This window comes from Pleuronectes platessa, chromosome 13, assembly GCF_947347685.1.
Source record: "Pleuronectes platessa chromosome 13, fPlePla1.1, whole genome shotgun sequence".
NCBI lineage: Eukaryota > Metazoa > Chordata > Actinopteri > Pleuronectiformes > Pleuronectidae > Pleuronectes > Pleuronectes platessa.
Window position 1 is genome coordinate 3,684,849 of NC_070638.1, and position 16,460 is coordinate 3,701,308.

Genomic DNA, 16,460 nt, shown 5'->3' on the forward strand with positions numbered 1-16,460 from the left:
TTGTCCCGGGGGCGGCCATTGTTTAACCGAACAGTAGAGTGATTCTTCAGGTTCATTCAGGATTTAAAGACGAAAGGACAAACACACACACATCTTTCATTTCTCACAGCCCTGCTTCAAAGTCTGACTTCTGAAAATCAAAAAGATAAAAAGCAGGAGAGTGACCCTTGTTCACTCGGGTCTGGAGAGAACTGGACAACAGGCCGAGCAGTAATCTGTGTGTGTGTGTGTGTGTGTGTGTGTGTGTGTGTGTGTGTGTGTGGTCTGAGATTAAACAGTAAGGATGTGGGGCTTCAGGGCTTCAGGGCCACGGCTGGACGCTTTTTATGGCTCCAGCCAAAGGGAGTGAGAAACAGTTTCACTGCAGCCGACAGAACACGCTCACCCGGAAGAAACTTTATTTAGAATCAGACAGTTGCTGCTGCTGCCAGAGGAGATTATAAAATACCACTTAGAACAAACCAGGAACAAAACAACCAAACTCCAATCCTCTAACTTCAACATCATCTGGACATGGCTGTTCTACATATTATTTTTTAATCTACTTGTTCACATGCTTTTGCTCGATTCACCTATGTCTTAATATCATATTATTATTATTATATTATTCATATTTACGTCCACTCGCTCATGCTCATCACTGGTGTATATGATTGCATCTATATTTGTGCACTGTTGTAATTGTTTGTGTCATTGTGTTTCATATCGGATTTACCCCATTTACCTCTGTTCTATTTTATTACCTGCATTTATTCTGTATTCTGGGCTGAATTGTGGATTAATGAAGTCTTATCTAATCGTGTTTTAGGAATCATTTGTACTTTTGTTCCTTTCAAGTGCATTTCTGTGTTTATTACATGTGTGTGTGTGTGTGTTATTAGTATGTTTTACTGTCAACCTGTCTGCAGCTTGTAAAAAGCCACTGATGAAACCTTGTACAATATTCTGACAATGTAAAATAAACACATTTAGGTTATTAATCAATATCTTATCTGCACATGAGATCTCTCTGGAGGAGGAAACTAAATCCTTCAGGTTGGATTCTTTTACCAAACCTAAATATAATCTAACTTCCAAGAAATACCAGAGAGGACGAGTCCTCAGTGAAACAAACAAGGGGTAGAAATTAGAGCCGTGTATCATTTTAGTCATTTCAGTATAACTATAGATGATTGTGGTTTGGTACAAACATGTTTTTCAGATTCTTTAACTACCGGTAGTTTTCTTATTTTCTTGATCTGATATTACTTCATATTTTATTATTTCTTTATCTGAGTGATTAAAGAAGTTTGGTATATTTTGTGAAACAGAACGTTTTTTAAATGAATATTCATATATTTGAGCGACTGTTATTCCCTTGGATGATAACGTCATAAAATCTAACTTTAGAAGATAAAACTGTTCTGCTTCATCTCATTTCCTCATGTCCTCTGTTTACGATGCATTAATATCCACTTCTCTATCCCCAAATCTAAAACAGGCAAGATGTTGTTTTTAAATCCAAGCCGATAAAACCGAATTCAATCAGGGATCCTGCCTCACACATGCAGCTGGAGGCGCCCGGCGTCTGAAACCAGCAGATGCAGATTTCACTTCACAGCCTCTGTTTGTCCCAAAGGCAAAAAGAAATCAAGCTGTCACCAAACATTTCCAGCCGCTGGCAGCGAGTTGGCAGCTGTCAGGGCGGAGGAGCGATCCCGGCCAACTCTGAAATGACCAGCTCCGCTCAGCCGCCTTTTGAGACCTGATACACCAACTGTGAAAATAAGCGTGCACACACCCGGCCTGCAGCAGGAGAGCAGGCTCATCAGAGCACCAGGGCCACACACACACAAACACATACGCACACACATAAACACACACACACCACCTACTGCTGCCTGCGATGACATCGGTAAAAACCCAGCGAGTAACAAGACAACTGTCGGCCCTCGTGCACACATGGCTGGCAAACCAGAGCAGGTGTGTGTGCATGAGTGTGTGTGCATGAGTGTGTGTGTGTGCATGAGTGTGTGTGTGTGTGTGTGGAAATCCAACAGGGTGTGGTTGAATCAACAAGCCTTTCTTCTGCCGGGTGCTGGGATTCAAAGAGACCCCCGGCACACAAGCTGCTCTGGTATCCAAACACAGTGTGGCAGGGACAGGAAGTGGCCCGACCAGCGGAGATTAGACTGATGTGGTTCAGGATAAAAGACCTGATGAAGCCACAGACTCACATCCGTCCTCCACCGGCTTGACCATCACACATTAGCTTCCTATGGATTCATCTGCAGAAGCTTCTTAATCAATCATTTCATCTCTACAATATCAGGGAACAGTGAAAGTTGACTTCTTCTAACCGCCTCTCTTGTCTGGTTTTAAATGTACTTTTATAAATGAACAAGAAAACCAGTTGATATTCACACTGGAAAGCCCGGCACCAGTTTAAAACGTGTCGGCACTGATTTTGAGATTATCTGAGTAAAATGTTTGATTGAGCTCATGTGAGGATTCATCAGGAGAAAGTCTGAGAAGTCACAGCGAGCGAGTTGTTGACGTTTGTAATCACACGATTTTCCAGAGTTGATGTCTGAAATCGGCTCTGGGAATAGTCCTCGCTGAATAATTTAACAATGATCTATTAAATAATCAATTAATTAATTATTTAAGCTCTCAACACATTCAAGGATCACAAGTTTACATCTTCCCGACTCACATAACCTTCAACAGTTGTATCTAGTAATGTAAACCGTTCCTGTGTCATTTCTACTGTTGCCCTTATGTAATGGAGACAGATCTAATGTTGTTGCTTCAACACAACATCTGAAAAACTACAACAAACACACAACAAGTCTCTTAAGGAAACGTCTCCCACTCACTGGTGTGTCAGACTGTCCTCACACTGGGATCAGACATCATCAGAGTTATTGATTTCACTTTAGAATAACTGTCTTATGAGCTTTACACTGTTTGACACAACATCTATTAAAACACATCACCTTGTGTTTTCAAAGCTCTGACAATCATTTCATGTTTTTGATATTTCATAGACCACGTGAGTTCAATGCCTAACGTCCAGATGTAATCATTAGCTGCAGTCAGGTCCGACTTCGCCCTTCCACAAGGCCGGACGTCTGATTTCAGTTTGTTGTGTGACTGGAATAACTTAAGAAAAACACGTCTGAGGGATGAATACACAAAACTCACTTTGTTGTTCTCACAGGAAACTAAACCTTCAAAGTGAAGCAGATGAACAAACTGGTTATTTATTTATCTTCTGTGATATCAACGTAAAGAAGTAAACTGAAACTCAACCAGATTAATAACCACTCAGCAGTTTAAGACATTTACTGAATTCTTATACCTGTGGGTTTCATAAATCAGAAATGTGGATGAATTTTCTAACATCTTATAGATTAATAAATATATAAAGTTTCATCATTAGTGGGTGTTATAAGTTTCCTAATAAATAATTCAAGTGCCACTGGAACCTTGATACCTGAACATTAATAACTTGAGTTTCTTCATTTCTTACAGTGTCAATGTGATTTCAATGTTACAGTTGCATTACTTTATAGCATTAAAGCAACAGGTTATAACTCTAATGTGTATGAATAGTGTTATATAGTTTCTCTGCTATAGAATGAGGAGCTAACAGACTGTGGTTGTTTCCAAACTCCTCGGTGGAGCAGAGGGAAACAACCAGGCCCAACATGTCCTCTGTTTCCCCGAGAATCTGTGCGTAAAGCCCCCCACCTGGACTGAGTGTCTCTGTGGAAACACGGATCAACAGTCTGCATCAATAATTCACAACACACGCCCAAAGGGCCTCGAACCCACCGGGACCCGCTGCGAGGAGCCGGGGCCGGAGCGAGGGGGCGAGGAGCGACCTGCACACCGGGAGCAGGAGGCTGCTGGAGCGGGTGCAGGACAATGGGAGACTCCCAGGCCCCGGCGGCTCGCGTCCTGATGCCAAACCAGCCCAGACGCTCGCTCCTCTTCCTCCTCCTGTCTCCTCTTCCTCACGGCAGATGAATGGAGGCTCTCGCGTTCCCACCCAGGAGAGGATTCCTCCGCGTCGGGCCTAGGAGCGACCTGGACGCGCTCGGTCCTCCCAGACGCATCGCTCCCGGAGCCCGACGCCGAAACCACCGGGATTCAGGACGGAATTCAAAAAGGTAGTTTTTCACCCAGAAAGCACCAAACCGTCCCTCGCGTGTTTGGGTTCGATCCCCGCTGCTACGTGGCCCCCGGGAGCAACACTAGAGCCGACGAGGGTCTCGAACTTCGCTGCGGTTTAAAAAAAAAAACACGGCGACCATCGCGTCCTCTCGACTATTGTTTGTGGAAACCGGAGCCGGCCTGCGGCCGCTGCTTCCCCGCGTCCCCGGCTCCTCACGCGGCCACACAACCAGCCGACACCCGCACACAATAAACACACATTTTAAAACACACACACACGTAAAGAAACACCACTCACTTATTCCGGATCGTCCATTCAGGTACATTTTTCTCACTTTCCACTTTCTTTCCTCCACTCAGCCGAAGCGTCGCGCGCCCCGCCTCCGCTCCTGGTTTGGCCCCGCCTCTGGTGGCTCCCCCCCCCCCCCCCCCGGGACAGGAGGGCCTGTGGAGCCGTGCGTGTGTCTGTGTGCGTGTGTGTCTGTCTATGTGTGTGTGTGTGTGTGTGTGTGTGCGTGTATGAGACACTGGACAGTATCATGGCACTAAGTGGTTCCCTCCCTGCTCATAAATCTGCAGATTCAAACAAAAGGAAAAATTCTCCAGAACCATCTTCATCTTCATCTTCATCATCATCAGATATCTTTTAAACACAGACTTGACTGTAAAGAAGCTTTTATGTAAAATAAACATTCTAGTTTCACCCCACTTGTTAAAGCAGTATTTTTATCTTCTGTATGTAGTAATTTGTAGTTTTTCACACTACTTTTCTATATATTTTAACACATATATAAATACATATACATACGTATATAGACATTGAACCTGAGTGTGATGAAAATAAAGATATTTGAATATTTGAATATTAAGAGTGTTTTTTTAATGTCTTTTAATGCTGCTGGTCTGAACACATCTTTCTTTGGAGTCCCATTACATCCACTCTGTATTTCAAAGACACTCATATATAAAAAAAAAAAAAACTTTCTTTAGCCAAAATAATCTTCAATAACATTGTTTTTTGATATGATATGATAGATGTAGTCCAGTGAACTAAATGTTGGAATCCACTGATCAACGATGCATGAAGTTGAACAGCAACACAATAAATAACCTTTTTCAAAGTGTATTTAGAATGAACAAATTAAATCAATGTCACAAAGCACTTGTGTCCTGCTGCCTTTCTTTTTTAATGATATAATTTAATAACTGCTAATTTAATGGTTCATTCAAAGTAGTTCAAATCATTTAGAAAGGTTTCAGACCTGGCTCTCGAGCAGTAGATCATGAATCCAATTCAACTGAGTGTTAATGCGACAACTTCTGAGCTGCATTGGTGGCACATGAAAAACATCCAGTACCTTGGCTTCACTTTACCACTTCATATTTCATAACTTACTTCTACACTACATTGTTCATTGTGGAAACAGAAATTATTAAAATCAGCATCTCCCTCCGGCTTATTCTCTGTGAAATGAGAGTAACAGTCTTGGAGTTTATCAAAATAAAATGATAAGCTGAGGCCATATTATCCTTTTATTTTCATGGAGTGGTGCTGGTCCAGTTCAGGAGCTCTTCATTCAAGACAACAAACTTAAAGCTTTAAGTCAAACCACCAAGAAATAAAAACTGGAAAAGAAGCAATGTTTATTTCTTCATCAAGGCATCACAATTGGTCATCGATTCCAGCCAATAAACATCCATCAACACAATTAAAAAACCTCTTGCGTGTCGTCACAATTTTTCAGAAGTTAAAAAGAAACCTTGTGAGAAAACGAGTGCACAGCCAGAGTACCAACACGTGTTCAGTGTCAAAGCATCGGATGGATCCGACTGGATGATGAAGATTTCAGAAGCCGACTCTTCTCCAGACAAATATCACAATATGTGAAATCATGTGTATTTTTATACGTGCTGGGATCGAACAATATAAATTAATTTGACATTTTGTCTCCCAGGTTCTAGAACTTATTAAAAACAAAACAGCTCGCCGTACGTTTCCAGATTTTGCAAAACAAAAAAATGTGAATGTTTCTACTTGTTCACTGACTCACAAAGTGGTTTGTCATCGTTAGAACTGAGTGATATTTGAACTACATGACAGAGAAGACAGCTACAGTAGTGCACCATCGCATTCCTCATAACAAGCTCACGCACACTCTTACAAATAATCGTACACACTCACTCCAGGCAGTCAATTGTGGTCACATTTACATATTCACAATCATACACACGCACAAAATAATGCTTAATGTTTAGTGTCTATCACATGACACAGTAAACGAAACATTCTCTGACAGCGAAAAGAAAAAGAAACTAAAATAAAAGAAATATAAACATCTGTTCCACTGGCAGGGTCCTCTGGTGCCTGACCAGCGTCTTCTAACCCTGATGAGTCCAGATCCATCCAGGCCAATCTAGTCCGGTCCAGTCCCCACCTCACTCCCCGGAGGATTAAGTCTTTAACCAAGTTGTCGTCTAATAACCCCCCCCACACCCTCCCCCAGCTGCTGTGTGTCACCTGTGTGTACCTAACTGTTGTGTGTTTTGAAGAAAATGTCCTGTCAATGTCCGATGTAAGAGTAAAAGAAGAAGTAATCGTAGAAGTAGTAGTGGTCGTGGGCCTGCGTGGCCTCGGGGCCGTGGATCAGTAGGTGGCGTTGGCGGGTTCCCTCCCCGAGCTGAAGATTATGTCGGCCTTGGCGCTGATGAAGTACGTGAGGAGGAGGGACGTCACCAAGATGCCGACGCCCACACCCAACGTCAACATCTGGAGGAGGTGAAGCAAAGTTTTAATGTCACTGGTTATTATTCCACCAAAGATCCATTTATACTGAAAAGATGTATTCATGTCACAGACAACCTCTTTGTTTACCCTTACAGGAATTTATTTCGATATTTGTTTATCCACTTTTTTCAGCCACTATTTCTCTATTAGCTTTTGAATACTGGGCGGAAACATAGATTATAAATAAAGATGGCCGACGCGTCTCCATTTCATCCCACTATCCAGAACTTAAGCCTAAATATCTCTCATATGAAAGTTGCTATCTTGCTGATCTGATCTGACTCGACCAATCTCGAGTCATTCTCAGCCTGTAGCCATGAAGTTTTACAGAAAGCACTTAAACAAACATAATTCAGATAAGAAGAACCTAAAGTGACAGAAACAATCTTAATGAAAAGTTTAATTAATGTGTACTTTGACTTTTTTAATTTCATCCACGTCCCATCTGCTAACATGGAGGTTTATGACCTATACTGCAGCCAGCCACCAGGGGGCGATCAAATCTCTTTTCCTTCACTTCACATAGCCTCGAGTCTTCCATCTTTTTATACAGTCTTAGAGAATGATACTTCAAAGTAAGAGTACCGGTCTAAAACCTCTTTGAATAAATCTGAGTATCTGCGTCTTTGACCCTGAGACGCTGAGGGGCGGGCGTACCTCCAGTTCGTGACTCGCCACCAGGAAGATGCGTCCCTTGATGGGCTTCCACCGGGACTCGGCCCATGTGGAGTAATCTTTGGAGGTGAACTGCTTCAGGTCGAACGCTGGGGACACGGCTTTGGAGAGACGGGCACTGGAGCGGACGCAGTAGCCCTCCCGCTCGGTGCTGTTGGGTGGGGCCGCACCCTGAATCCACCAGTAGCTGTAAATCTGAGCAAGGACACAACAAGGATTATTTCTTATTTAAATTCCTACTTATAATAATAACTGAGAGTTACCAAATTTAATTTATTTGAATTATAGTTTCTCAATTCAGACTTTGGTGTCACTTTGTCCTTATTTACATCTTATGGTTCCAGCTTCTATAATCTTCAGGTTATTATTCCAGCTAATAACATTTGAAGGGTTTAAATAATTTAGTCAGAGTTAATCTGACTTCGTCCCTTTTCAACCAAAACCATTAAATATTTACTGGTTTTAGTGACACTTTGCTTTAAATGACAATAAATTGATTATCTTTGGATTTTGGTCGGTTTGTAAAAGAAGAAATTCTGAAGACATCTTCTTAGATTCTGGAGATATTTCTCCACTTCTCTATTTTCTTATATAAATTAAGAATATAATTAGTTAAATTTAGTTAGATAATGCAAATAATCATTGGATTTAGTCATTAACATTTATTCCATCTTTATTGTATATTTAAATAAGGTCAAATTAAAAAACTCAATCAAAAACCAATCAAAGCAAATCAATAAAACGAGCGACTCCATCAGTTTGTGTCTTACATGTTTGCTCTCCTTGTCCGTCTCGTCCTCTTTCTGGTTCTGGCAGTTTTCCCGGGTGATGTTGATGGTGCTGCCCGTCAGGTTCGCCAGCAGGAACTGCACCAGTATGGTCGGTTCACTGGACTGCTGGATGGCGCCGACGTACAGGTTGGGCGGCCCGTTGGCTGAGAGACAGAGAGACAGAGAGACAGAGGACATAAATGTTCTGTGTCTGGAAATTTCTTCTTCTTCACATCAGTGGTGACAAAAGTGCAGCAGGCGGCTTATTTGGAGTAAATAGTGACATACATCCAAGTAGATCAAAAAATAAAACATATCTAAGATGAGCAGTGTCAATATATAGAAGTCTGTCCTTAGAAATTATTATTGCTGCAGTTTCCTGTTTGCCTGGTCAATTAATCGCTGGGATCACATTCAAAAGGATTAATCCATTATTTTTCAGCAGTGGTTTGAGACGCACAACATGTGACAACTTGTCCGACCTAATACACAACGTCTACTTAGAGTTGGCTTCAAACTAAATGACATCATGTGAAACAAACGGCGTGGCTGCGTTTTGTTAAAACCCCAAAAGTCCGATGAAAACAAATCACACAGCAGTTTTCATATCACAGCTCAACCATCATGGAACCTTTTCTTAACACACTGAGCTTCATTCTCTGTGTTGGGATCAACTTTAGTTCTTGATCCCTCCGTCCAGTTGACTCGTTGAAGCAGAGCTATGATTCGAGTCGACCACTGTTGTCCTTTGTTGACTTCAGCTCTAGATTCTAGTTAAAACAGGATCAGCGTTTTTTCCCAACTTACTCAGATGACTCACGAAGTCCGAGGGGATCAGCTGCTGGAACCAGGTGTTGTTTGTCCGAACAAGGAAACCGTACAGCATCTGGGTCACCTGAGACAAACAAGACAGAGACGTGTCATATTCTCCACACAGCGGAGAGAAGTGAAGGAGTCAAAGTAAAAGGAATAGATGAGATATTTTATATATGAACAGTGAGCGGTTAGAAGAGATTGAAACATGTGTATTAACCCTACAAAATAAAATCCACCAGTCTTACTATCTGAGGGTCGGCCTGGATTTTGTCCAGCAGGTTTTGAGCTCCTCCCGCCTGCTTGTACAGAGCCCGAGCGACCAGGGTGGCCACCTCCGCCAGAGCCTGGAAGATGAAGGAGAAATTATTTATTGGAGCTGCAACATCTGGATAATGTTCGAAAAATAACAGTATCACAGAGAGAGAGAGCGCAAATGTTACAAGACAGGTTTAAAATTAAAAAGATTTGAGATACAACTGACACTCAGACAAGTAGATCAATCAATACATTGGTGATCAGTGTTAAATAGAAATACCTTCGCCCGTTCGGTGACGTGTTCCATCTTCTCCTCTGGCGTCAGATTTGGAGGATAAGACAGGTTCAAGTATTCTTCATTATCATACATGCTCTCATAGAACCTGCACACAGAACAGAAAATAAATACATGTCCTCGAGGTAAACGGATTCTAACGTCGTGAAATTGTAACTCTGCAGCTGAAGAAACTCAGATTTACTTGTTGGTGAACTCAGACTTGTGATCCTCGAGCACCACACCGGGGATGGAGCGAGCTCGCAGGAAACGCTGGAAGGACGAGGGCGGCAGAGGCTGAGAGACACCGGGCTCCTCCGGGGCCACGCTCAAATTCGTAGCAGCCGCTTTCAAGTTGGCAATGAGCTCCACCACCTGAAACCAAACATTTAAAAAGAAATTAAATTTACCCTTTAGATCATTTTCAAGTAGATTATATATTTATTACTGTATTTAATGATAGTTCTTATGAGAAATATGTAAAAACTCTAAAAATGAACACAGATACAAACCTCCTTGTTGACACTGTCGTTCTTCCTGGAAACAGGATCCGTGTGAAGCCAAAGTCTGGAGTCATTACGAAGTCCCACCTGTGAGGAGAAGATTCATCAAACTGACATATTCTGTATACACGAGTAAACAGAATGTACATCTCATAGCAGGGCAGGTTTATAGATAGAACAGTACACACCTGTCCAACCTCCAGGACTGAGTGAATATTGTCCAGATCCACGGCAAACTGATCGTTCTCCATCTCATACACCATCCTGGAGCTGCCGATGTAGTCGAAGGTTTCCTGAGGTCAAACAGTAAAACAAACATGAGCCAGGCCTGAAGTGAACCTACAGAGAACTAACATGTAGTGTGTTGATCAGGCACAGAAACCACTGACCCCCTGGAAGAAGGTGTAGAGGATGGTGCGGTTGGGGGGGGCCTCCTGGATGATGTCCCGCAGAGCGTGGGCGGCCGCCAGCAGAGTGACGAACCCAGAGACTGCGCTCTCTGCTCCGGGAGCGATGTCGAAGAAGAACGACCTGCTGTCCAACTGGAGAGAAGAGGAGGAGGAAGAGGAGGGGGAAGTCCATCAAGCTGAGATCATATTTAGTTAGGTTTGTATCAGGGTCATGTAGACAGTAGGGCTCTTGAGAAGGAGAAGCTTCTTCAGAAACTCACCCTGGCTGCTGCTATGACCACACTCTCCCCCATCTTGTGGCCCTTGGCCGTGTTATTGACTGGTCTGGTGGAGCCCCACACATTATAGTCCCCCAGTGGGTCACACACCATCTCTAAGAGACGACACAGGATAAAAAAATCATTTAGAATTGGTTAAAAACAGACTATTTTCCTATTTAATAGAATTTTCTTCCAGACAAAGCTCTACAGCCATTACAAAACACCATGAAATGTGTACAGACCTGGGTTGATGCTGAAGTCGGTATCACTTCTCCTCATGCAGGTGGCTGTGTCGGTGACGGCGAACATGTGGGAGTAGAGCTCCATGGCACACAGCGGGTACTGAGGGGTGCCGTTCACAGGAAGGTTATGGTCCAAGTAACACTGCAAACAGAGAGAAGCGCAGTGAGTGTTTGTTTCTAAAGCTTTATGGGAAAAAGTGCGCTGACAAACTAACAGAAAAACAAGCAAACCAACAAAACAAACCAATGGACAGAGTGAAATCTCCTTGGCTGAAGTAATGATTGACTCTCGCTCCCTGCTCCTGGTTACTTTGGCCACAGAAACAAAGGACTACCATGGGAGTAAATGTATCATTGTGACACAGCAGCTGCTTTCGGGATCCAGCCTGAAATTGTTGGTTTACAAAACGGTTTCCCTCGTCCACCCTGCCATGGAGACTGAGACCAACTCCAAAGTGTTCAACTCGCACAAATAAACCTCAACATGACGACAACCTCTGGACTCAAGAACAGAGTCACAGACCCCGTCCTTCACAAAGCAGTGTGGAGGATTTTCTAGAGGTGGCTTTAAATGCACAATCCACATTATCAGTGATGTGGAACTGAAAGCTGAGATAAAGAACTGGTCATGTGGAGCTCAGCGGCTCTTGAGAAAACAGTCAGCCCACGGAGGAAAAGAGAAACCACAGGGCGACTCACAGACGAGGAGGACATCCACATCCTGTGTAACATGACCTGAGGGTTCCTGTCACACACAGTGGAGGAGAAGCAGCAGATGATTTGTGGAGTTCAGATAAATGATCTCGACACAATGTGCCACAACACGCCCGACATGAAGGTGATCTTCAGAGCAGCTGAAACAGCTTCACTGGCATCAATCCAACCCTCGACCGCCTCTGACTCCAGATCAGATTCTGCTGCTGACCAACGTGAACAGGGGCCTGCCTATAAGTACCAATAACTACAAGTGGAGTTAAGACCAAATACTGTATCTGCTGTCATTGTTTACCTGTCGTATGACCTGAGTGTCGTTGTCGTCCTTGAGAGAGAAGATGGGGAAATCAAACTCCTCGTAGGACAGCCCGTTTCCCAGAGGGTTCCACACGGTCGCATTACAATTAGCCAGCGCTGGATCGTAGGTCTCTGAATAAACACCTGAGGAGAACACAGAGGAAACCTCAGCAACAGTTACACAGTTGTGTGCTGTCGTGTACACAAATAATCAACACCATGGAAATGCATATATACAGGGTCTATAAAAAGTAACTGCACTATCTGGTATTCTCTATCGTGTGCATGATACAAACAGATCCTGACACAGTCTATAAAGTTTTGGAAGGAACATGAAAATGAGGCCATAAATCTTTCCTGTGGTACAAACATGTTTAACTGGTTAACAATGCTACGTTTCAGGAAAGAATTCACATGACAGTAAATCTGAAAGGACCAGAGCGTGTGACTTCAATCACCGTGCCCTCTGGCGGGATCATAAAACTGAAATATATCCCTGTGACTTGTGTGATACCGAAGGACGTGTCACGGCGCGCAGGCATCCACCCACCTGTGTTCTCGTTGGGACAGGTGGTGTGTGGGGAGAAGGCCTCCCCCAGGTTCGCGTTCAGCGCCACAACGGCCACGCCTGCCACCCTCCTGGAGGAGCTCTTCAGCTTCATCATGATGGATCTGTCGGGGCAGACAGACGACACAGATGAGACGGGTACAGAAACAGGTCAAGTTCACGTCCTCAAGGTCAGACGGCTCGAGTTTTCCTAATCTCCTGCACATTAGCGAAACTGACAATTTCACAACCGACTGGGTTTTACTGTATTTTTCATTTCAAATAGTGAAATATACCAGGTAGCACAGATTTTAAAATTTGTCTGTAGTCTTTCAAAGATTCTGTGTGTCAGCGTGGCACAGGAGACAGACAGGGAACCCCGTCCACAGGGTGAGACGTGTTACATTTACCTGGTGAAGAGCGGGGACTCCAGGATGACAATGTAAGGGGGATTGGGACCTGAGCTCAGGACCCAGTCAAGCTTCTCCTCCGACTCCAGCACATGAAGCACGCCCACATTACCCGACAAGGAGGCTGAAATCAGACATAGGAGGTGAGACATCAACGCAGGTGGGAGGTGGAACAGACGTGTCAGATAAAAAAACACCTTTAGAGCTTCAGCATCTGAAATATCTTATTGATCCTCAGGGGCAAGAGGGTTTCATTACCGTTGTTCCAGCCAAGAATAGAAATGTATAGAGACCCAGGGAATTATAATGATTAGGAATAGAATATCAAAGAGGTTTGTAAAAGATATGTGATTTGTATGTAGAAATAAATTAAATCTATATATGGCAAATATATACAAAAGCAGTCTTAAGGTCATTTGAATAAGTCATGGTCTAATTGTGTGTATCAGGATAAAGAAGTCCAGGGTCAGTCAGTATCAGGGAGGAGTTTTCTGATGAAGATGAGCAGGAATTATCTCCTTCATTGGTGGATCTCAGTGAAATTAGTCTGAAGGTGAATATCTGTCAGTGGGTTGGTTCATTCCTTTCTGACTCTCAAAGCCACAGGACTTGATTTGTTGGACTGGCTGAAGCAACCACAAAGAAACCCCTTCAAAAAGAGTTCTTTAAATTCACTGTGGAGAAATAGTTTTACTAAATAAGGTGTGTGAAAGATGCTCAGAGGGCTTCGAGGACACACACAGAACATTCAAGAGACTATGACAAACACTTAGTCAGCTTCATGTTGGAGACTCATCGTGATGAGGAACAGAAACGGGGAAGGTTACTCACACTGGCAGCCGATTTGATGCGTCGCGTTGAGCAGTCGCACACACGAGACAGTGTAATTGAGATTCACATAAATCTTCTTGTCCACAGAACTACAGCCGACACCTGCGAAGAAGAAAAGTCACTTTAACAGCTGCACAAGAGGAACCGATTGACATTCAGGGGAAAAATCAATGAAACACGGTTAAAACTGGAATCTCTGCCTGATATTAGCAGAATTTATCTGTTTACAAAACCTCAAGTTGTATCTTTTATCTCTCACTCGGGACAACACACATTTTGTAATATCTGGATCAGACGTGGTTTATGTGGGATTTATTTCCTGATTTAAAGAGGAGAGAATGGCTTTAAACCAGTGAACCTGATTTACAGCCTCGGTGCAAAGCTGACGTGTCAGTACACATTGATATCTGTCCTCCATTACCTCCAGGTTTATGGTTTTGTGTCAGACCATGACCTTTGACATCCCAGTGAAGAAGAAAAAGAGCAATGACTCTGACCTGACTTGATTATCAGTTTGAAAAATCCTTTTAACACTCGGCTGTTGCTGTAACTCGTATTTAATGGTGTGTTATAATGTATAAAACATTTATCTGTCATAAATAGTTTCTAAACACATTACAAATTAAGATTTTATGAACATGACATATCAAGTGAATAAAATCTAAATTGGGAACAAGGAAACCAGAAGAGTGAGATCTCTGGATCAAGTTCCAACACACACATCAGAGAACCACCTGCATATATCACATAAAATATTATACAGTTGTCCAGAGGGCCTTTTGCAGACTTTCTGCAGATTATGATTTTGTCTACATTTGTCTGTTCAGCAGGATTTCACATGTACTGGACTCATTACCAGGAAACTTTGATTAAGGTTGTGGTGCAGGACCAGAAAGAATCCATTCCATTTTGGACCAGAACCGAATCCAGGGGTCGGAGGGAGTTTTGCAACATTTCTGTTCATTTCTCGGGGAGTAATTCATAGATCTTGAGGAAAAACTTTGGACATTTTTAGAGAACTGATATACATGAGTGTCTGCAAATAAAAAAACCGGGATCTAGTGACTTTGTATGTGCTTTTATAAAAGGGCACATTCCGAGGCAAGTCTTTCAAATGAGCTACACCTCAACCAGGAGAAACATTAAAATGGTGTCTACTGCCTACGTATTAAAGTATCAGTAATAATATTTCAATCATATAGTACACTGGATATACAACTCTCTAAAAGAGGGGCCATTCAGCACAACTTTACTTTAAAACACAGTTTTAAGTACTTCAAGTCAAACCTTGAAAGCAGGACTTTTACTTTCAGTGTATTATTGTTATTTGTTGTGAATTAGTAGAAGCTAGTTCTTCCTTTACTGGCTTTTTAAATACTTAAGTTTCTTCACAACTTGGAACCAAATACATTTCACTGACTGTATGAAAACTAGTTCTGATCACAGTATTAAAGTCAAAGCTGCCTGTTCCACATAAGTTAATGTTTAATAGTCCCACGATGGGGAAATGTGCAATATTACAGCAACGTGGAATACTTAAGTGTAAGGAATATAGAAAATATAGATGAATGGAATTAAAACTAATAAAAACAGTGTAAAAACTAGAATCATATGTGTATTGTGAGAATATGTGCAGTGACTGGATTGCACATGAACCATTGTGTTAAGTTAAATCATTGTTAGTGTGCCGAGTTCACCAGGACACCACAAAGACGTGGGGGGGGGGGGGGGGGGGGGCGACTTTACTGGAGTGTAACTTGAAATGTGAGTTTTCCAAATAATCTATATTTACATTATAAACCGTGTAAATGTAGGTTTCATTGGAGCAGTGTAATCCTGAGCCGAGCCCCGAGCGGCGGCGGAGGGGGAATCACGAGCAGTCACGCTGATGGTGAGTTGACCTCATCCGGGAGGGACAGACACACACAACTCACCGGAAAGAACCAACAACCAGAAACACACAATAGATTCCCGAGCTGCCGCTGGATTATAAACGTGTTGAGACTCGTGACAGCGGCGAACTCCATTGAGAAATTTTGCTTTCTTTTTAAAACCCAGCAATGGAGATTAAAGCCAGGAACCGGGGGGCTAGCCTAGCATCCGGCTAGCACAAAGAAGTCCCTGATGCTAGCTGCTAGACACACACACACACAGACACAGACTTAGCTCGGTAACACACACACACACGCAAACGAACACACAGTTTAGACACAACTTACCCACGAAAACACAACAAAATAGCAGATGAATAATCCACTTGTTCGAGAGCGGATCCATCTTCCTGGTTTGAAAAGCAAGAGGAACACAACAGGAAGTGTCGACACGAGAAACGTCCGGGTTCAGCAGTTTGGTTCCGCAGCTGTGACGTCAAGATGGCACCTTTTGGATTTCTGTAGTTTTAATTGTATTTATTAAAAATTGTTTATCTGCAGCTCAGTTTAAAAATCAACACCTGTGAGAAATAGCTGAATCCACCCAACTCAGGTCACCTCCATGTTTTTAATTCCACT

General features: G+C 42.8%; 1 protein-coding gene across 1 annotated transcript; it reads right to left on the minus strand.

The window, feature by feature from the left end:
- Positions 1–5,785: 5,785 nt before the first annotated feature.
- Positions 5,786–16,320, minus strand: ncstn (nicastrin). Its single transcript, XM_053437599.1, has 17 exons — positions 16,170–16,320; positions 13,951–14,052; positions 13,120–13,243; positions 12,713–12,834; positions 12,161–12,306; positions 11,152–11,293; positions 10,910–11,022; positions 10,629–10,781; positions 10,428–10,532; positions 10,249–10,326; positions 9,942–10,111; positions 9,743–9,845; positions 9,453–9,551; positions 9,199–9,286; positions 8,392–8,555; positions 7,604–7,816; positions 5,786–6,928 (listed from the first exon to the last, which is right to left on the minus strand). Exons 1-17 carry the CDS (start codon positions 16,225–16,227, stop codon positions 6,806–6,808), a joined length of 2,103 nt encoding a protein of 700 aa, XP_053293574.1. The 5' UTR covers positions 16,228–16,320; the 3' UTR covers positions 5,786–6,805.
- Between the last annotated feature and the right edge of the window lie 140 nt (positions 16,321–16,460).